General features: G+C 43.9%; 1 protein-coding gene across 6 annotated transcripts in view; it reads left to right on the top strand.

Moving 5' to 3' along the window:
- Stox2 (storkhead box 2) overlaps positions 1–23460 on the top strand; it is a 235392-nt gene that overhangs the window by 186895 nt on the left and 25037 nt on the right. For 5 of the 6 annotated variants that reach the window (XR_015048652.1, XM_029480538.2, XM_085843961.1 and 2 more), the window contains one exon: positions 22217–22369. Coding sequence is in view for 5 of the 6 variants with exons in the window: in XM_029480538.2 (XP_029336398.1) it covers positions 22217–22369 (153 nt within the window). In the remaining variant the exon portion in view is untranslated. Of the gene's footprint in view, positions 1–4511; positions 4814–22216; positions 22370–23460 lie in introns of those variants that run through there. The other variant, XM_021169887.3, reaches the window with a different exon arrangement.

Here is a 23460-nt window from a genome sequence, read left to right on the forward strand (position 1 = left end):
GTACCAAAAACATGGCGGCGGGCACAAATGTCTGAACCTGTGTCATTCCAGGTAGTAGGAACAGTGTCTGGATAGGCTTTAGGCACGAGTCACAGGGCATCTTGAGACACCAGGAAAGCAGTATGCTGAGGCGAGGGTGTATGGATAGTGGCTTGCTCTTTCTGACAAGCAGCTAAGAGAAGTCACATGGCCTGGGGAGACGGCTCAGTGGGTAAAGCACTTGCTGTGCAAATCTAGGGACTGGGGTTTGGATTCTCAAGATTGATGTGAATACAGGCATGTTGGGGTTCACCTTTAATGCCAGTGTTTGTAACTCAGATACAGGGAGTCAGGTAGACAAACCTATCGGCAAGTTCTGAATTCATTGAGAGGCCATACCTAGAAGAGAGACATGGACACATGCCATAAAAAATAACAACGTGCAGTGTACATACTGTGTGTCCAACTCCAGTCGTGCTAAGTTCAGCTTCGTGATGGAACCTTCTGGTGAGTTCTCTTTCCACCTAGCCTGAGCTAGCTTTGCGATGCTTGTTTCCCCATTAACCAGAGCTGTGTGGGAAAGTGTCCCAGGCCACCTTTACACGATTTCTTACGTCTCACCCTCACTTAATTGGAAGCACCTTGAGGTCAGAGGTCACTTCCATAGCTGTGTCTTCTTTGCAGAACTGTGACAGCCTCTGCACCCTTCCTGTGTCCCCACACCTCAGCCTCAGAGCCAAGGAGTGCTGCCCACAGAGCGGTAACTCAGCCGTGATTAAATAAGCTGGTGATAAAGTAATTTAGTTTATTCTCTCTTCTTTGACCTTATAACTTAATTCCAGCTAAAAGAGCTCCAGGTCTCCATGATGCTGTGTCTTTAAAGCAAGAGAAACTCATTGGGAAATACCATTCTCAGGTCCGCTTTCAGGGTTTGCTGCTTGCCAAACTTGGCGGGTAATCCGAGATTAGGATTATACCCGGACTGGCTTTTGCTGTAACTTCAGGGTAAACTTAGATACTCCCCAAAGTGAAGCTCAGCTGCATATTCTGGAAACCATTGTAAATAAATCTCAAAGGTTTTATAATCCAGACAGCTGTCTGTCGTGAAGCCCAGTGAGTCTTCAGAAGGGAATCTGGGGGCTTGAGAGAGGGCTCAGTTGGTCAAGTCCTTACTGAGTAGGCCTAAGGATTCCAATTAGGACTCCCCTGCACCCATACAAAGAGCTGACAGCTATGTGCTTGCCATTACAGATGTGCCCCTGGGCTAGTATCCCTATCCAGTTTCTTGAGTCAGATTCAGTGAGAGATCTTGCCTCAAAAGTTACAGTGGAGAGCAATCAAGGAAGATGGCTGGCAAGGACCTCCGGCCACACACACACACACACACACACACACACACACACACACACAAACTAAATAGTAAATAGGGCAAAATAGAGTCTCATATTTACCCCAACAAATTGTAGGCTTCTAAAAACATGCCTTCTTTCTCCTTGCAACTGGAAACAGTTGGTAGGAATGTCTTAGAGTTATTCGCAGGTGTATTTTAGCCCAGTCGGTCACAGATGTAATCCCCTGCACACTCAAGCACTGTGTAGTAATAGTCTCATGGGGAGTGGCAGTTTCAGCTTCTCTCTCTTTCCTGTGTTTCCTTGTCATTTAATTATAAAACAAAACTGGAATTTTTCCCTTTTTACCAAAAATAAAAATTAAAAAAGTAATTGTACAGGCCCTTAGCTTTTTAAACTTTGCTTTCTTTGTCTGGATTTGCCTTTGTAGCCATCTGCCCATGAGCCTAGAATCCTTTCTGCCTCAGCTTCCCAAGGGTTAGAGTTACAGGTCCTCACCCCCAGCTCAGCCCAGTGATTTCAGCCTTTCCTGTCTTGTCTTCTGACATCAGTTAGAGGAGCCAAGAGCAGCGAGGAAAAGATGATGTCATGCTGTTCTATGGAATCTTCATGTTTTATTTGTATTTTCTTATAGGACATCTGGAGAAACCTTAGATTGTAGGTAATAGATATTACATTTCCTTTAGTGTATTTATAACCTAGTAGAGGAGTACAGAGACAGGGAAATGACTTTGGCTTAGCTCTTAACTCTCACCTGACTAAGCCAGTTCTCCCATCTAGGCCGTGGCATCATCACATCCAAAGACTACACTGGATGACTTCTGCTGTCTCCTAGCTTCGAGCCATCCTTACGCTGGTCTGATGCTGTGGGAACCATTCTGATGACAGGCCAGCTGCAAAGATGAGAGGACCACAGTGCCCACCCCTTGTTCAGGCTTCATTTGAGCCTCTCCTATCTGGAGCCACACCAAGGGTGTTTGTTCTTTAACTACTTAATTGCCATGCCTATCCTCTGTTGCATCTAATCCAATTTTAATTAAAAATGTTTTTTTTCCTCTCTCTCTCTCATTATAAGAGTACACATAAAGCCGGGTGTGGTGACGCAAGCCTTTAATCCCAGCACTTGGGAGGCAGAGGCAGGCGGATTTCTGAGTTCGAGGCCAGCCTGGTCTACAAAGTGAGTTCCAGGACAGCCAGGACTATTCAGAGAAACCCTGTCTCGAAAAACCAAAAAAAAAAAAAAAAAAAAGAGTACACATAACTCAATAAATCTGGAGCTAGAGATACCCTGTAAACTCTGGACGTTTCTGGGGTTTTTTATTTGTTTGTTTTGTTTTTTGCTGCTTTTGGTGAGTTTTTACTTTGTGATTTTTTTTTTTTGTCTGCTTTTGTGCAGCGGGGGAAAACTGATCTCCTGCTGGTGCCCAGGTATTATTCTTTGGAAGATTCTCTTCTGTAATTTTTGTTTCTCAGTTTGGACTAATATTCCACACTGGGCAATATTCCAAGTGTCAGGCCACCACTATGGCCTAGACTGGGTTTCTCTGTGTAGCCCTGGCTGTCCTGGAACTCACTCTGTAGACCAGGCTGGCCTCGAACTCAGAAATCCGCCTGCCTCTGCCTCCCGAGTGCTGGGACTAAAGGCGTGCGCCATCACGCCCAGCTTCTAACTAATGGCTTTAACAAATGCCGGCTGGACATCTCTGCAACTGTAAAGGAAAATCCTCTTCTGACCCCATTGGATGCTCTTACCTTGACCTTGCACCACCATTTCTGTCTGCTCTTGACCTCTCAGAATGAATGCTCACCCCCAAGAGGCTTGTCCCCTACCTCCAGAGCCTGAGTAACTCCACATCTTGGCTCTTGCTTCCTGTGCTTTTTCCTTCAGTGTCTGTTTGCTGCTCGGGCACTTTGAGCTAGCACTTCCCAGGGCCACACTAGGGTGGGTGCCTTTCTTCTCTTGCCTGCCAGGTTATAAAAGAAGTTCCATTCTCCTTTGACACCATCCTCATCTCCTCCAAACCCAGTTTTCTTCACCTGAGTTCTCTGGAGGTTCCCCATACCCTGCCTTGACAGACTTCACCCCCTATTTCTTTGTACTGAGGTGTGAGTACCTCTTTTTCTCCAGTGTATTTTGAACTTCTCGGAGGTAGAAGTCAGTTATTTCATTTGCTTGTGGATAAAAAAAAAAAGCACACATGCGTAGACACACCATCAATTATGTATGTTATCTTACACATACTTAAATTATCCCAAGTAGCCGTACAACGGTACAGCTAGGCACCCAGTAGATGTTTTTAATTGATTCAAGGTACGGCCCTCTGTGGTTTCAAATGCAGCAGCTCCAAAGACTTTGCCAGACCGTTAGTCATCCAAATGTTTATTACAATTCTGCGTGACTGTGTCACTCACGCTGCAGTTCGGTCTTCTGCCGAATGCTGTGGGTGCCAAGTTCTGCCTCTGTTTCACACCTCATCAACTGAGCAGGTCACCTGTGGGATGCTCTGCACGATGTTTGTAAGTCTTTGCTGTCACCAAAGCTGATACTAAAGACACTGAAGGCAGGCAGAGGAGGAGACTGCTCATTATGGCTGAGGTTGATTTTTGACCCTCAAGCCCACTGCTGTCTAAAACTTGCGAATGTCTTTCTTGCCTGCGTTTTCTTTGTGTGTGTGTGTGTGTGTGTGTGTGTGTGTGTCACATCAAGTGCAGACTCTGGAGCTAACTCTCTGGGATTCGGATCCTGCCTTGAACTCAGTGGCTATGCCATCTGTAAGAAGGAAGGTTGATTCTTTTAAAAATGGGAATCTTACTGGGGGGCTTGTCTTTCAGGTTCACTGTGAGGGTTGGCTACTTGTATTTATGAACTGAACAGGCCCATCTCAGGATAGAAACATGCATGTTTAGAGATTGGAAACTTTGGACGCATCTTTAATGGCCACTTTCTAGCCCTTCGAATGCTTGAGCTTTGGTGTCTCACTCCAGTGATTTAATCTTTAGTATACATAGAAGAAACTGAAATCTTTAGCTGTTAAAGGTAGTGCAATGAACTGGTACTTCCCTGGAGGGACTTAAGTTGCTAGGCTAATGATATTGTCATGGCGACAGAAAGGAAGGCAACTACATCAAATCTGTAGTCATAAAGGGGAAAGACAAATAGTGGTGTTCAGCTGGCCTGCCATCTTCAGTGGTCACCTCTCCTCCGATAAGCCTCTTTGGAAATCTCTCATAGACACACCCAGTCTCCTAGGTGATTCTGGACAATGAAGGCTGACCTTCAAGGATGCAGTGGGCACATTTGGGTGGATTTATAATCAAGGATCCAGCCCAAATTGAAAGAGAATTGATTAGTTTTGGGGTCCATCGATAGAAGGCCCCACTCCTGAGCCACAAGTTCAGTCTCCAGTGACCAACCATGAGGAGAGAGTTCAGAATGCATTGGAAAGGAAATTCACAGACAAGACATTTCTTAAAAAGCATACAAGGTATAATTTATAGGGTTTGTTGTTGTTTTTAAGTGCATGAAGCCATGATATTCAAAGCATTACCTCATTTAGTAATAGCTACAGAGGGGTTGCCAGTGATATACAATAGCTAATATCTATCACATTCAGAGATTAGTGGGTGCAGAGTCCATGACATAGCCAGAGTACAGTGACAAGGAGAACCCTGGTGTCCACGGCATGGAGACAGTGAGCTTGATGGTCCAGGTCAGTAAAAGAAGAAACCCACCGGGAATGAGGGATTGAAAGGAACCAGTTGACAGACACCAAGCAGTTGTGGGCATCTTTGGAGGGGAATTTGTGTTTGTTTGTTTGTTTGTTTGTTTGTTTTGTAACATTGGAATCAAGCGTATCGATCAACCAATAAATGGATACATGTACAATCAGCATGCTAGCTAGGTATCTAAAACTGCAAGCAACTAGAAATGAGGTGATCTGGCACATGGGGACCAGGTTGATCTGTATTTGTAGCTATTGGATGTGTTGACAGGCCAAAAGTGCTTGAACAATTTAACCGCTTCCCAAGGCCATACCGTGAATCGCCATCAGGGAGGAGGTGATTGGGACTCACCAGAGGGGCTGTAGCTGGCTTGGGTCAGAGCCTGAGTTTCATGGTGGTGTATCTTAGAAAAGGCTGACCCAGAGGAATTGCATGAGGTCAAAGTTATGGCAAGACTGGAGCCTGGTAATCCACTGAGTTCTTCCAACTCAGCAGTTTGGAGGAGCTGCCAGAGGTGGAGACTTATGCTGAGGCAGGAGGATTACAGTAAGTAGGAGACTATCCTGGGCTACAGAGGAAGGATGGAAGCAAATGGGAAGGGCCCTATTGAGGACCTTTTTGTGTTTATCGTAACTGGCTTCGGTTCTGGCTTCCCTTTCGAGGTAGGCTGCTGTGTACACAAGCATGTGGTGAGCTTGCTATACACACCTCATCCGCTGTCCAGATCTGTCAGGTATCTGAGTGTGGGTCACTGGTGGGTGTGTCTGTTTGGTCCTGAGGTGAGAGAGTAAGGCTGCCTGTTGGGTGCTACGTTGGGACCACTAGGTGATGCTGTTTAAATACAGTAGAATCGTTTCACCCTTATTTTCTTTCTCCCCGCTTTGTGTGATGGCTAGCATTCTTGTCTTCTGTCTTCTGCCAACCTTTCCTTTCTTTTCTTCCTAAGGATGTTGTGGTGGTTCCTCTGTCAATACAAAGCTGAATGTTTTCTGAGTGTGTGTGTGTGTGTATGCTTGTATATGTTTGTATACAACACATATACACATAAATGTAGGATGTGTTCAGCGTGGGCTAATAATGAGTCTGGTACAGATGGCACAATGAGCAAAACATTTTTGCATAGATACATAACTGGTTTGTTTTTTTTCCCCCTTTCCCTTACTGATCTTAGACATAGAATTTGTTTGTTTGTTTGGTTGGTTGGTTTAAATTTCAGAAAGCAGACAAAGCATAGACATAAAGCCACCAATCCTGTGACTCCCACCAGTTGTGCCTTCAGCTCTGGAGAGCCTGTCAGCCAGTTCTTGACATAGTGACCTCATTCCCTATGCTGCCCTTACGGACAGTGGCTGAGCTGTTCTGCCTTCAGGGCTGCCAGCCTGATGGGTGAGGAGCCCTTGGCTTGCAAAGACTTGCAGGGCAACTGGGACCCGTGATAAACAGCTCACTGCAGCTAAACTTTGATCCCGTGTGCTATAGAGCTGCCCATCACATGTAGGTGGGGGATTTGTTCATCCTCCGTGACAATTAAGAACCCAGCCTTAAAAAAAAAACCTCAAAGAAGGAAAATGTATCAGGTCTGTGATTGTAGTGTGTTGTGTGTGTGATGCTAGATCAAATTTAGCAGTGTATTCTTTCTTCAAGCATTTTGGAGGTATGTTCCCTTTTTACTCTTTCGGTGATTTAAAAATATGTATGTATGTAAAGGGACTAACACATGAGATGGTGCCTGGGTCCCTTAGAGATACCTGGGGTCTGTCCTACCCTGCAAGTCTCCTCACTGCACAGACAAAGGAGCTGACAGACACATGCAGGCTGTGGCTTTTCTCGGAGCTATGACTCATTCCATCTCACAAAGGATTCTGGGCAGGGGAGTGAGAAGTCAGGTTGGCTGATTGGTCCCTGTGACTTCACTTTGCAGAGAAGAATCGGGGGGGGGGGGGGTGGGGTGTGACACTGCAGATTCCCGAGACACTGCAGTGGGATGTCGGCTCAGTGCTGTGATCTATGGGCTAGGCACGATCAGGATCCAGCTGTTTCGTGCAAACAGGATAAAAGGATGGTGAAGACGACTCCCCCGATCCCCAGCCCCATCTATAAAATCATCACTAGCAAAGTACATTCTTAGAGCCCTTTTAAGGTGCTTTGGACAGAACTTGTGTCAATGTCACAAACCCTGATTTGTAAGAAGGGCATCCCTTAGTGTGTGTGTGTGTGTGTGTGTGTGTGTGTGTGTACAAGGCTAAAGAAGATACACACACACACACATACACACACACACACACACACACACACACACACACACATATATATATATATATATATATATATATATATATATATATATATATATATATAGAGAGAGAGAGAGAGAGAGAGAGAATATATTCTACAAGGGAAACTCCCAGATTGTCATTGTATTCCACAGGCCTGCAGTAACTTACCTGAAATGCTCACTTAGGATACTATTGCTTGAACTTACTCTTTCTTCTTATTACAGATTCTAGGACATCCATTTCTGTTACTGGCTCCTTCTTGTGCTTGGATGCATTCCCCTAGCATGCACTAGGCTTTAGCCTCAAAGCTGCCTGGGGAATGGAGCCAGTCCAGAAAGGGTCAGGTAGGTTTCCCCTGCTTTTATTTAAAAAAATTGTTATATGAAAAAAATATATATGTTAAAAATATCAATGCTACCTGTGACCAGGGCGAACAGACCCCTGGCGAGTGGTCTTGTGGTTAGCATGCTCCCAGCCTGTATTGAGGGCAGTCTAAACTCTCCGGTAGAGGCTGCGCATTGCACGTGACCACATCAACCATTGCTTCATCGGGGCGAGCCATCAAGGTTAGGACATAATCAGAGTGTATCATTTCCATCGTCTGCATGTCTCTTTCACCTCTCCAAGAGAACAAAAAATATTCCTTGGGTTTTTTTTTTCTCTTCAATTAATACACAGTCCATGAAATGTGTGTAATTTGACCTGGGAACTTATGAGTGTCACACTCACGGCTGAAGGTGCCTGATTTACACACTCAGAGTAAGAGACTCTCTAAGAAGAATAGCACACTGAGGCACTTAGTTTCTGTGAACTAAGAAAAGGTGTGTTTCACTAGGGTCTAGTTTGGGATTTTTGATTATGACAGAGCTCTTTTTCTTTAAAAAAATCCATAACATGACATCCATAACATAAAATCTTTTTTTAAATGATAAAATGGTCAACATTCTTGCCAAGGTTGCATTCAACATGACAATGGCCTATCTGAAAACATGATTTTACCATCTTCCCCCAATGTACTGTCGGTATTGTTGTTTAGTAATAGTATCTCTCAGAGTATTGGGGCCTTTGCACAATTTGCATAATTGGAACATTTCAAGATAATTCCGAATCCACCTTGGCAGGGCCCTCAGGCAACTTTTGTCTCTTTGTGGTTTCAGTCACACCCACAGTCACCTCTTCCTCTGTGGGACAGAAAGTATGTCGCCCCTTTGGGTCATTGCTAAGGATGTTTTTGTCCACAGGACATTGCAGCTTTACATTTGAGGGTACCAAGTCCGTTTCAAAGGATGCTTGGTCAGGAAAAGCACACGCCTAGTCTGCTGTGGCCACGATTCCACCGCAACCACAACCACAACCCCACACAAGGATGCTGCTGTGCATCCTTGGAGACCCCATTTAAAAGTCTCTCTTCCATGTAAACTCTCCCAGCAGTGGAAATTACAACCGGAAGTGTGCTCATCTACCTGACCTCCTTCTTTCTGGTTTCCAGTGTATATAGTCATTGTACAGGCCCTGTATGACACAAGGACACTTCCACACAAAAGTGTGCTGTGTCTACACATTCCTTGTGCATACTTCCCTCCCTCTGTGTCACCCTTCTCCCTACCATTATTCCTTGTACAGTTTTTCTTCTAGTGTCATGTCATTTGTACATATATGATTTCACATGTCTTTATGAAATCTCACCACCACATAAGAGAAAAAAATATGTTGTTTCTCTGAGGTTGGTTTAATTGTCTGTAGATTTGTCTCCAAGGTTATCCATTTTCCTGCAAACGATGTAACTTCATTCTTTATGTCTTAGTCCTCCATGTGTTTGTGTGTGTGTGTGTGTGTGTGTGGTGTTCTGTTTCCATTCCTCTGTTGTTGCACACCTAGCTTAGCTCCACACCTTAGCTACAGTGAACAGTGCTGTGGTACAGGGCACCGTGCAAGTGTCTCTGTGGGAGGACTTGAGTCCTGTGGATAAATACACAGGGGGTGCTGCATTTGCATTATGCAGTAGCTTTAGTTTCTTTGTCTTTGGAGGAACTCTGTTTTTATTTTATCTATAGACGTCAGACTAGTTTACATTCTCAGCAGTAGAATAGAAGAGTTACTTTTTGTCCACGGCCTTGCCAGCGTTTTTAAAATTTAATGATGGCCATTTTGAATTGGGATAAAATGGAATCCCAATGTACTTTTAATTTGTATTTCTCTGATGACTGGAGGGACCCATTTACTGGCTGTTGGTGTTTTTTCTTTTGAGAACTGTCTGTTTCACCATTCCATTTATTGATTAGTTTGTTTAATTTCTTGTTTCAGTTTTTTGGGGGATTTACAGATTGAAGATAGCCTCCCCCACCCCTCCCCGTGGCACAGGTATCACTAGCAAAGCCTTGTCTTCTATTCCTGGTGCTTCTTCCATTAACTTCCCTTTGCCAGGGTGAGGCTTCTTAAGTTCAGGAGACCACATTTGTCAATCGTTAGCATTTCCTCAGCAACTGGAGTTTTATTTAGAGGGGTTTTGGTTTTGTTTTGACTTTGTTTTTGAAACTGCGAGCATCCTATATATCCTAGGCTGGCCTTGAACTTGCTATGTAACCGAGGCCGCACTTTAACTTCCAATCCTTCTACTGCTGACTCCCAAGTATGAATGCCTACCGCCTTGGCTGGGCTCCTGTTGGGGAATCTGCTAGCCATGTGTTCTGTGTTTCTGTTTATTGTTTTTATTTTTACCATAGTCCTTCAAAGGATGCTTTGAACATGAACTGGAATATTTTATTATTAATTTTTTGAATTTTCTTCTTATTACAGATTCTAGGACATCCATTTCTGTTACTGGCTCCTTCTTGTGCTTGGATGCATTCCCCTAGCATGCACTAGGCTTTAGCCTCAAAGCTGCCTGGGGAATGGAGCCAGTTCAGAAAGGGTCAGGTAGGTTTCCCCTGCTTTAGTTTTTTAGTTTAAACTAAACTGTACTCATTGAAAACTAGATGTATGATTTTTCTGTATTTCCCATTCCCTCTTAATTTGTTCACATGCAGAGTACTCAGTAGAGAGTTGGAGGGAAGTTATTGAAAGCATTCATTTATCACGTATGCAAAATAATAACACTACTTAATTTTGATAGATAGAACCAGAAGACATCCTGTTACATGAAATAAGCCACTCACATAAGGGCAAATGAAATATGTTATAATAAATTGATAGAAGCTGAAAGAGTCAATCTCTTAGGAAGAGAATAGACTCGAAATCACCAGAAACTGGGAAGGAGAGAGGGAGAGGGGTTATGAGAGAGGTCATACAATAAATTCCAAAATACAGTTGTTAGAGAGAATCATTCCTGGTGTTTATAGCACAGACTGGGAGACATGGTCTGTAACATTTTATGATAGGTCTGAAATAACTGGAAGAGAAGAACCCACGTGACACAATAGAGAAGTGACGGTTATCGGTGCCTTCGTTTGATCATTACCTGTTATAAATTTATACCTCCTACGTACTCAAAAACTGTGCACAACTCGGTGCATTCTAAAGATTACATTTTAAAATGCATCTTCACAAGGTATGTGAGTACCACGGTAAACCTCAGGAGTTATGTGAGGCTCAGGAAATTCTGATTCTTTTTCACACGGAGTTGCCATTATAGCTGTGGAAGCCATGCAGGCACAGGGCTAGCTCACCATTAGGATTACATGTGAGTGCTTGGCTTTTAAATGTGGCATTCATAGCAGCCCACTTGGGTTTTATTGGGCTATTTGGGGATATTTAAGCTGTCCTTAAGTAAAGAGAGAACAAAACTCCCAATGTTAGTGTTGCTCCCGCAGAGCATTTTTTTCTGAGAAGAGATGCTCACTGTGGGCCTGAGAACCCCAGGGCCCATCACCCTAACTCCTGACATCACCTATCTTTAGTACTAAGACGTGTTTCTTAGGCAGTGTGTGTGCGTGTTGGCCCAGTCACAGTTCTGAAACAGGCCAGCTTTCTTTTCTCTCCTTATAACTGTTTGTACATAAACCTTTCCCATCTTCTAGTGTCCCAGTGAAATCCGTGACTTCTGTTTGCTCTAAAGCCATTGTCTCTCATCCCAAAATTGTTAGGTCTCCCTGTATCTCAATGGAAATATCCCATTCCCTCAGGGGAGGTGCCCTTGACTGAGTATCAGGAAGATGCTTATGTCAATAGTATAAGGAGGACAACCTCCCTCCTTAGTATGGGTTAAGATTTTTAAAAATGGCTTCTTTTTATTACTAAATTCAGTTTTTAAAATAAATTATTTTTATAATTAAATTAATTTTCTGTTGGAATAAATTTAAGTACTGGTGAAGAAGAAGTGGATTAGATTTAGACAGGCTTAGAGACTATATATTTTAAATGCTAGCTACTATTTATTAAATATTAGGTCCCAAAGGCAGTAGGTTGAACATTCATAGTCTCACCTAATTCCCACAATCACTGTAAGGTCAGCATCACTATTGACCAGTGGTTCTCAACCTGTAGGTCAACCTTTGGGGGTCACATATCAGATATCCTGCATATCAGATATTTACAATTCATAACAGAAGAAATTACAGCTAGGAAGGAGTAACAATATGATCTCACGAGTGGGGGGTCCCCTTAGTATGAGGATTGCAGCGTTAGGAAGATTGGGAATTACTACTGTAGACACTATGAAAAAAAAAAGAGAAGAAATTAAGACACAAAATATAAACCGTCTTTCCCCAGTGATGTCACTAATGAAGTGCGGAGTTGGGGTCTCAACCTCATGGTGTAATAACAAAGTTGCTGGGTTTTGTCTCTGTCCTGACATGTCACATTAAGGGGAGGAGGGCGACTTAGTAACAGTGAGTCGGAGTCTTTTCTGTGAGTCTGTTCATGGCCGTAAAACTTTCTCCTGTCCTTTGCCATTCTCACAGAGCTCCTTCAGAACAACCTCCCTGGCTATTGGAAGGGGTGGTAGGGTGACAGTTTAAGTTTCCTGCGGCCTTGTTCAGTAAAGGCCGTTACAGTCTGGATTCTGCTAATCTGACCACATTTGACCTGAATTTAATTAGGCTTGGTTGTTGAGGTATGCTTGTATTTCACAGAAATCAGTCACAGCATAGTCCTGGTACTTCAGCTGATGAAGCCAGATGACAGAGGCTGAGACACAGCCCTGGGGATTTTAACTCCGGGAACAGCCCTGCAAATGTCAGGCCACTTTATTAAATTATCATTGAAAAATTTTCACCAGTAGAGATTGGAACATCTGATGTATCTTTATGAACAGGCAGGGTTTGGCTGGATGGTGGAAATGGATGGGATGTAGATGGTAGTTTCCACTGGGAACTTAGGTCTTAAGGTACTCACTCTTAGGAAGACTCTATTCTTCTGGGGGACACTTGTTACCTCTGGGCCTTATAGAGCTGTATGATATCCAAGAGACTATATTGTTGGCCAAGATTAGTATTTTATCATGATTTTTTTTTAATCTCAGGTGGTAAATGGCTTTAATTTAATCCTGGGTCAGGGAGTAGAGAACAGAGAGTGGCTCTTATCACCAACATCTTGGTAGAGAGCAGAGCCAAGTCAGATCTTGTCCTCGAGTGCAGGTCCTTTCATTCATGAGAGACACAAGCCCCTGGTATGTAAGCGACAGGCTGCTGCTTTCTACTCCCTGGTTTCTCCCACACACTCAGTGGTTGTGGTTGGCTTCCAACATGGAGTTTTAGCAAAGATGTGGTGTACTGAAGCGTGCAGTGCTTCGGATAGCTCCTGGTTCCACTCTAGTTCTTCAGCTATAAATCTATATAGCAAATGGCCATGTTGTCTAAAGTGTTAGGATTAGGATGGGTGCCAACCGTTTCGTCTCATTATATAGAGGGGGGCCTTTGCCCACTGCTGTCCACTTGTTACTTTGCTTGTTCATTTTTAAACCTCTCTGTATTCTGTAACAGTTTTCCAACAAGAACCAAGACTCGGTAGCAAGAGTAGAACTGAGGTAGCAAATGAAAGCCCAGAAACTAGAAAGGCGATGGTTTCTCCTCAGTTAATCTTCTCCGTCAGCTACACCTTTCTACATCATACAGACATGAGCCGACATCATTCTTAATAGCATGAGGACATCAACTGGCTTTGGTGTGTGTGCTCTTGAGTCACCACGATTCCGCTTAGCCCTACTTTCATTACAAGTGTCTGAGGAAGTCATAGCCAATGGTAAGATCAATTCCAGCATTCGCAATAGGAGCCTCCTCCTCGAGTTACCTTTTGAGTTCAAATAGTTTCCTCAAATAATAACCGTAGAATTGGATTTTGTGTCACCGAACTATTAGGGTTGAAATTAAGCATTAGAAACCCCTAGAGAGGCTGTCATAGACGTTCTAAATACTCTAAACCTTTCCCTGTTGTTAAGTGTCAAGGTTCCTTCGTTGCCCATTGCAAAAAGGGCCCAGCCTCACAGTTTTGAAGTCGGTGGCGTTTTAAAAACAAACTTAAGCTAAACTAGTAAAAGTGCCGTTTCAGTGCCCGTTTTCTTCCAGATTTCAGTACAAACAGTTGAAAAGTCAAGTATAGTAATCTGGTTTCAAAGCAACTTTCTCAGCAGCCTGTGAGCTAATGGAAGCCATATGCTCTGTCCGTCCCCTCCGAAGGCTGCTTGGGTTCTCTGAGAGTGTGCATACGAGAGGGCCATGTCTGCTTCTCCAGAAGGACATTTGGGACGATATTGTAGTAGACCTGTGAAAAGAACCAAGCAGCATCTATACATAAACTCGAGGTTAATCAATTGAATTAAACTGTAAAACACAAGCTTTGTCTGATGCTGCAGAATCAGAGAAGTTGTCCACTTAACTGTAACCTCAGAGAGTGGATGACTGCCTCCCACCCCCGGGAGGGCATCTGAGATAAAACTTGGCCCAGGAAGCACATTTTGCTGAAGGGAGTCGAGCTGTCTCATCCCTGTGGGCTCTGAGCATCTCACAAGCACGTTTCACATGTTTGATGAGGGGCTTGCCATCTCTGTTGCAAGTGGTAATTTTACTGGTAGCCATAATTTTAAGTCCAGTATGAATTTTGGCAGACTGGAGAAGGGATAGGTGAAGCACATGAGTCCTGGGGAGCAAACTTCAGTGAGACCCGAGTTAGAACTCTGAAGGCTTTATTATGCAAGAGGAAAATAGGGTAGCTGGTACATCTAGCCATTTCTTTCAAAATGAAAGCCTCTTCCAGGTCAGATAAGCACAGAAGTAATTTTTACAACACCTGGAAATACAGCTGGACATGAGAATTGTATTGTGATTTTATTTATTTATTTATTTAGCCCAAATCCTGCTGAATTAATAGAGAATGGTAGACTTTTGGAGCATGAAGAAATCACTGTTATAATTCCACCTGTCCCTTGTTTTATAGACAAGGAAACAGGCTCCTAGATAATTAACTATGAGACTGGATCCTGGGCCAGTAAAATGGCTCAGTTGGTAAAAGCCCTTGCCACCAGCACTGACGGTCTGAGTTCAATCCTAGGAAATAGGTGGTGAGAGGGGAAAGCTGGCTCCTGAACTTTGTCCTGCCATCTCCATATATACATACACTGTGACATAGATGCCCTCCCAACATATATCCCATAAACATGAAGACTACCGCATGGTATTTAAAAAGAAAAAGGCAAGTGAGTTCTTAGCTGGGTATCTCCTGATGCCATCAGAAAATAGGAGTGTCCCAATTCTATACAGGTCAGTTTCCCAACTAATGGTTTAGAATTGGAATGAGGTATGTGAATTTAGAATCTGGGATATGAATTACATGAAGGATAGAAGAAGCTGTTCAACCCACAGTAGAAATTAAATGAACATTTACACTGAAAAATAGAACATGGGGTAACATAATAATTGATAGTGTGTGTGCACGCTCGTGTGTGTGTGTGTGTGTGTGTGTGTGTGTGCGCGTGTGCGCACACGCGCGCATGTGTGTGAATATAAGTTGTCATAAATATCACAAGAGTTGTGTAGTTTTTCTCATATGAATGAGGCAAGCCTGAACTTAATGACTGGAAAGAAGAAAATGTCATCCATAAAAGATAGGGTTTTATTGTAGTGTGTTACGTATTATTTTTAAATGTGTACCCTCTCCTCCTGAAAGAGAACCCTGATAGGAACCCTTTTGGAGCTTGAGTTTCTAAAGGTATTTGATAGGCACTACGTAGTTCTTGAATAGATGGTTATTTGCAGGGAGAGGTGAGGGTGTGAGAGGAAGTAATTCCAACTAAAGTAACTGGCCAGAAATAGGAAGATAAAACAGCGAGTAAAAGCTAGTTAGTGACATTCTCCAAGAGGGAAGTGAGGAACACGGATGGGTAGACTGGAAGATACAGGCGGCGTGCATCTAGGGTGTCTTGTTGTGTCAGATCTGTTATGTTGATGTGGGGGTGGCAAGAGTCAGTACTACTTTATTCTGCAGCTACCTGTGACTGGTTTTCTCTCACATGCATGTCACAATATGAAACACAGGAATTGCCTTGATTCAGAAGAAGAAGTTCTAAGCCTTCTGGTCTACCAGGATCAGGTTTCAGCTTTTCTCTTCATCCACCCCAGCCTGTTTCAGTTGAGCCCCAGAGCTACCAGCTCCCCATGCTTGGTCAGCATGGCCCCTCATGCTCTGTAGTTTTTTTCTTCCCTCTAATGGTAGTGGGACCATCTTTGGCTCTCCTCATTCATCCCACTAGCTTATATTCCTCATGCTAATCAACTCACAGAGTAATTTATTAGAAAACACTATTTATTAGTCCACAATTTGACTGACCCACTTTAAACGTTAAATGTTCTTCTTCCCCTTAGGAGTGAAACATTTTCTGGTCTTTGCACATTTTCAGTTCACTTAGGAGAAATACATTCAGTGCTTACTCTGAGTTTGATATTATCTGAATTATCCTAGTTAGGGCATCTGTACCCCAACTGTTTAAATATTTAAGTAGAATTTTAAAAATAAAAAAGAAAAGAAAGCTACAATAAAGCCTAGTTACTCATATTGTTTTGTTTTATTTTTCTGGAATGGTAGGGTGAAATGGTAGCTGCTCAGAAAGAATTCTTGAACCCACAAAGTACTTATGAGCTCCTGGTTGACTTTCACTAACTACGTTCAAACACATTCTGACAGTAGAAAAATCTGTCCTATGAATTATAGGCAAGTAGGGCTCTGGAAAGATGGCCCACTGGTTAAATAAAAGAATTTACTGCTTTTCCAGGGCATCCAAGTTCCATATCTAGCATCCACGTCAGGTGACTCACAACTGCCAGTAACAGCTTCATAGACTAACACTCTGTTCTGGTCTCTGAGGGTAACATACATGTACCATACATGTATACATAAGCATCCATAAATAAAGTAAAAATAAAAATAAAGACAAGTAAGCTACAATTCATAGTTTATGTAAAATGCTGGTGTCTTTGAGTTGTATATTTTAAAAGTATTTGGTTTCTTGTCTTCTTTGAAAAAAATAAGTGAAAGAATTTTCCTTTAAAATATGATTTATTTTCATTTTATGTGTATGTGTTCTTTGTCTGCACATATCTGTGTACACTATAGACATGTGTCTGGTGCTTGTAGAGAACAGAAGAGGGTGTCAGAGCCCTTGGAACTTGAGTTAAAGATGGCTGCAAGCCATCATATGTGTGTTTGGAATTATTCCTGGATCATCTGCAAGAGTCGCAAGCACTCTTAACTACTAAGCTATCTCTCCAGCACTTGGAGGAATTTTCTAGTGGCATATTTTAGGAATGACTAGTTGGCTCGTCATTCATGTTGATATAAGGTCCCCAGGAAATCTTGATAACTTTGAAGGTGCTTTGTTGTGTTGAGATCCAATGATCTCTTTAAATGCATATCCTAAACTTCACCTAATATATGACATTTTTCTATGATAAATACTGTGTTTAGGGGCCATCTGTCATGAAATTAATTAGGAAGAGTCTAATAATATGGTTTAGTATATTTGGTCTCTGTTCTGTAATTACTAAAATTTGAATTAAAATTGTTTTTTTAAAAAATACTCTTTACTTTTTATATTATTTAAAAAGAATTTGTTAGCCAGGCGGTGGTGGACCATGCCTTTAATACCAGCACTCAGGAGGCAGAGGCAAGTGGATTTCTGAGTTCGAGGCCAGCCTGGCCTACAAAGTGAGTTCCAGGACAGCCAGGGCTACACAGAGAAACCCTGTCTCGACCACCCGCCCCCCCAAAAGTATTTGTTTACTAAACATGTAGTGGCTATCTAGAGTAAGCAGTATACTGTACTAGGAACAGGGTGTTTCTTTCTTTGTGGAGCTTATATTTAGTGGATGAGACAGATAGTAATCGATAAACACGAGCACACACATGTTCAGAGAGCAAAGACAGCACTGCCTTGGGTGGTCTGAGTGGTGCTCCCAAAGCTATAGTCTTCGACTTGTGATGTACATGATGACAAGAGGCAAGTCCTGAAAAAGTCTATCCCAGAACAACCTGTGTGGTGGATGAATGCAGACACACACACACACACACACACACACATAGATATATGTACACAGACACACATACAGACACACAGAGGGACATACATACAGAAAAACATACAGACAGACAGACATGCACACACAGACACACAGACACACACATATACACAAAGACAGACACACATACAATCACACAGAACAGAGACAGAGATACACACAGACCTATGCAGACAGAAACATAGATGCATACACAGACACACAGACACACACACACACAAAGAACTTTATCTGAGTTCAGGAAGAACCTGGCAGGATGCAAGCACAAGGTCGTGAGCCTGTCATGAGAAGGGAGCTGGTGAGTGGGGGTGGGGGTGGGGGAGGGTTGATCCCACAGAGGTGGGCAGATGGAACTCTGCAGATCCTGTAGAACTTATAAGGAGTCAGATTTCTCTCCAAGTGTCAAAGGCAGTGCTGTGGGGTTCAATGCAGGGAAATGGTATGATTTATGATTTCTCAGGAGAGAACTTTGGCTGCTTTGTAGAAAGGGGCTATTAAAAACCAAGCAAGAAAGGCTGAACGCCATGAAGCTATTATAGCAGACCAGGTGAGAGATGATGGGAGTTTTCAGTAGGAGTGGGCATGTGGGAGACGTGGCATGGCTCTGCAGCTGGAGTGCAAGGGAGCGCTGGTACAGACAGTGTGCAAGGGGGTGCTGGTACAGACCGTGTGCAAGGGAGCGCTGGTACACAAAGAGTGGATTGACCTAGGAATGGGTGTGGGAGGGAAGTAATGTTCTTAAAGCAGGATAACAATGAGATGGCCAGGAGACTGATATTTAGAGCATCCCATTTCATTTTCTCTGTATCCCAGGAAAAAAAAGTTACTGTACATATTCATTGTTATGTGAAATGTGAGGGTTATTTATTTATTTATTTATTTTTGCAATTATACTTGAGGAGTGCTCAGTTTCTGCCTCTCGCTGTGTGTGTGTGTGTGTGTGTGTGTGTGTGTGTGTGTGTGTGTGTGTGTGGTGGGGGGGGTGGTGCTCAGTGAATGAGAAGAAGCTGCTAAGGATGTACAGAAATGAACTGTAATGCGGAAGGGCAAGCAGAAACTAGTTGATTTTGCTAATTGGCATCTGTGTAGGGAAGCCTTTTGTAAGCTATGCAAAAAGCACAGAGTGGTGTCTTTGCGGCTTGGTCTTCTGAGCAGTTTTTACTTTTTGAAGGATCCAAAGATGGTCGAATCTGCTTTGGGTTTCCCCTTTGGTGGCAGACCCCATCCTCCTTACCACCGACCTTTAGACTCATTCCGGAAGACTTTGCGGTCCCTGTGGCTAGAGTAGTAACTTAGAGAAAACTCAAGCTTCCGCACCTCTCAAGTCAAAGTCAGGTTACAGAGAGCCTGAAGGGCACTGGCTGTGCCCATCCCCCTCCCTGGCTTTGCAGTATCAGCCCAAGCTCACCTGTGCTTTTGAATAAGATCATGTTTGGAAACTGTGTATCCTTTAAAAAAAAAAAAAAAGAGCTTAAATACACTGCTGTATGCCTGTCCACTCAGATAGTCCTCCCCACACAATTCAGCCGGTCTTTTGGTTTGGTTTTGGTTTGTTTGTTTGTTTGTTTGTTTTTGAGTCTGCCCTGTGGTTTGAACATCCCCGCCCACCCAGTGCACAAAACTGACTTTCCTAGTAGAAACCAGAAATCCCTTGCATTCATTTCTAACCGCTCCTCCTCCACCAGACATTATAAAAGCTCTTCAGAGGGCTCTGCTTTAGGAAGTTCCAGAGTGTGTGGGTTCTATGTTAGCTCCTTCCCTAATTTCTGCTGATTCTTTAAAACGTCTCCTTGCCTCCCCCCCCCCCCATGCTGAATTTAGATTCTGTCTGTAAGTACTCTGACCTGCTCCTCCCATACCCATCTGAAGCCATAGCAGAGCTGATGGAGCCCCCTAGTGATGCACTGGGGAGGGGAGACTGAACTGGAATTGGGCTGGGGGAGGGACACAAGCCCCAAGTGTCGGGCACTGTTTCTGCTGCCCCGACCAATACAGTTGCTGGATTTAGCCCAGCACTCAGGGATCTCCAGTTCCGGTGCCTGATTTCATTCATTACATCATTTCAAAGTTGGGGGCAAGTTTTTCCCTTGGAGCCCTCTGTATTCTTCTACAGCCTAGAAGATGTAACTCATCTCAGCCGTAAATGCTGACAGCAGGGCGGATGGTCTACCTTAGAGCACCCAGATAGCTTCTGGAGAGGCTATCACTCAGTGTTTCAGGCTGATCTGAGCCTTGGCTTGAGCCAGCCGTGTTAGCTTATTACTTGAGAAAGCATGCTCAAAAAGCAACAATAAAAAGAAAGGGAAGGGGGCTGGAGAGATGGCTCAGCGGTTAAGAGCACTGACTGCTCTTCCAGAGGTCCTGAGTTCAATTCCCAGCAACCATCTGTAATAAGATCTGCTGCCCTCTTCTGGTGTAACAGAAGACAGCTACAGTGCACGCACATAAAATAAATAAATCTTTTTAAAAAGGGAGGAGGAGAGGGAGGGGCTGCAGAGATAGCTCAGCAGTTAAGACCAAGAAATGTCTTCCAGAGTATCTGAATTCAGTTCCCAGCACCCACATTGGGTGGCTTACAATGGCCTGTAACTCCAGTTCCAGGAGCCTGCATAGGCAATGCACACACATGCATATACACATGCACATATACGCAAATACATACATAAACTAAAATAAATCTTCTTTTAAAGATTTATTTATTTATTTTATGTATATGAGCACTCTGTAGCTGTACAGATGGTTATGAGCCATCTGTGGTTGCTGGGAATTGAACTCAGGACCTCTGCTCTCTCTGTCCTGGCTCACTCCGGCTCAGATTGACTTATTGTTACATGTAAGTACACTGTAGTTGTCTTCAGACACACCAGAAGAGGGCATCAGATCTCACTCATTACAGGTGGTTGTGAGCCACGCCACCATGTGGTTGCTGGGAATTGAACTCAGGAGGAGAGGAGAGGGGAGCGGAGGGGAGAGGAGGGGAGGGGAAGGAAGGGGAGGGGAGGGGCCGAGGGAGGGGGAGCTGGAGAGGAAAGCCAGAGAGGAGAGGGGGAGGAGAGGAGGAAAGGAGAGGAGAGAGCCTGTGTTGGAAGGGCAGCCTAGTCCCTGGGCAGGAAAGTTCAAGGTTGGGGACTGGGTATGCCAGATAGGGACTGAGGGATGCTGGGAAAACCTGGAGGCCAGGTCTGCTTTGTTATGTAAAATATGCACCTCAGTGTCTTGTCCCAGGATCCAAAACCAAACAATCCCCACCCCAGAAATGTCTAGGAAATTCTAGGAATCCTTGGGACCCACAGCTGGACCATCTGCAAACTGTAAAGATTTTTGAGTCGGAGAGCCAAGTTTACATTACTGGCTGATACTTAAGGAATCGGCATCTCTCACCCTTCAGTGCTAGTTCTTAGCTTCCCCTGTCTCCGTCATCCCTCCTAGCAGGCAAATGGGTAAAAAGGTCATGGTGTCTATTCCACTGTAAACTGCTCTGTCTCCTTCCAGGAGATCATCTGCCGGGCAGCCACAGTCAGTCTTCTTAAATTCACATCTGCTTCGTTATTCTTTAAGTTTCTTCCACTGGCCATTGTTCCTCAAAGGATGAAAGCCCTGAGCGCTCAACTGTGGTCCCATGGTGGTTCCTATAGAGCTGGGCTCCTTCTCTACAGCCCTGAACGCATCCCCACCTCCCAGGCAACAACCGCCCTCATGCCCCTTGACATCAGACACAGATCTCAAGGCCTTAGAAAACTCCCAGAGTCTCCTACAACCGAGTCCCGCTGTCAGTTGTATATGATGCTGACCTGTCTTCTCTTCTGGGCTGGCTGTTCAGTTGGCTGCTGTGTGTGTGTCAACAACACCGTGACCTTGATCTCCATGGCTGCCTCCTCCACTCAAATAGAAGTCTTCCAAGGCAAAGACAGTTGTGGAAGGGCTGCTCCTCTATCTTTGTGAGCTCCCAATTCCTCTGCCAGATGCCCGGGCACAGGAAGACCCTCAACATTTGAATGAATGGGTCACCGTTTCTCCCCACAAATGCATTTCTTGGAATATGAACAGTTGTTTCATAAATCATCCCCATAGTAATAAAATCAAAAATTATTTTTCAGAGCCTCGTTTGTTACAAGATGTTAGCACTCTCATGGTTAGGAGAGCTCGTGTTTTTAAAGGGGAGTTTTGCTTGCCGAGATGATTTGAGCATCCACTGTGCGTGGAAGTCTTTCCACAGGAGTGGAGTCCGCTGTGATCCCGGCACGTTTCGGTGTTCAGAGCTGATTGACTTCCTAATTCGAGGACTAGAAGAGAGGCATGGGAGGGCGTGCACATGTGAAGGGCTGCGTGTGACAAATGGCGGGGTGTTCTAATGAGCCCGCTCACTTGCAAATTTGTCTTCCCGCAGGTGATGTGTCACCAATCAGTATGTCCCCCATCAGTCAGTCTCAGTTTATTCCACTCGGGGAAATCCTTTGCTTGGCCATCTCTGCAATGAACTCTGCGAGAAAGCCTGTCACCCAGGAGGCGCTGATGGAACACCTGACCACATGTTTCCCAGGTAATGAAAACGAATGGAGCTCTTTCCAAAGGGCTGTGGGTGTGGGCTAGGGATGTAGGCTGTGGGTGTGGGCTAGGGATGCAGGCTGTGGGTGTGGGCTAGGGATGCAGGCTATGGCTGTGGGCTGTTGGATGCAGGCTGTGGGTGTGGGCTAGGGATGTAGGCTGTGGGTGTAGGCTGTTGGATGCAGCCTGTGGGTGTGGGATATTGGATGCAGCCTGTGGCTGTGGGCTGTTGGATGTAGGCTGTGGGTATGGGCTGTTGGATGTAGACTGTGGGTGTGGGCTGTGATATGGGCTGTGAATGTGGGCTCCAGGGCTTTAAAGGAACATTGGGGGGTGGGGGGGGAATCTTCACCCAAACTGAATAGACAACTTTCTTCTACGACTTAAAATAATAATAATAATGTCAGTCCTTTAGTTATAATATCTTTTATAGTACTGTAGGCATACTACCTTTTATCTTATTTTAACTTATTTTTATAATTTGTTATAATACTTTTTAACTTGATACTTAAGGGGAAAAATTAAGTCAGTATCATAAGAAATCGGTGAAAATGACCAAGAGTCTACTCATCATTTGCAGCTGGGCCTTCCTTAAACGTATAAACCCAGGATCCTCAGAAACAGGTGGGACGCTTAGTCCTAAGAGTTTGACTACAGAAATGAGAATAATAAAATCAATATGTCCTCCGTGTTTGTGCTAGGAACCAATACGCCCTTAGAAAATGTTACTTCATGAATTGAGACTTCGTTTTAAAAGGAAAAAAAAATCACTTCTTTTCCTTTTTATTTAATTTATTTTTTTATTTTATGTGCATTGGTGTTTTGCCTGCATATATGTCTGTGTGAGAGTGTCAGATCTTGGAGTTACAGACTGTTATGTGCTGCCACATGGGGGCTGGGAATTGAACCCGGGTTGTCTCAGTGAGCAGTCAGTGTTAACTACTGAGCCGTCTCTCCAGCCCCGCTTTTTTTTTCCCCTTAAATATTACAAAATGACGACGACGACGACGACGACGACGACGACGACGACGACGGTAATGCCACTTCAATTCAAATGGTCCTTGATGATCCCAGTGGGGACAGTTG

Source organism: Mus caroli, unplaced genomic scaffold (genome assembly GCF_978045245.1).
Source record: "Mus caroli unplaced genomic scaffold, Mus_caroli_1 scaffold_10, whole genome shotgun sequence".
In the NCBI taxonomy this organism is placed as follows: Eukaryota; Metazoa; Chordata; class Mammalia; order Rodentia; family Muridae; genus Mus; species Mus caroli.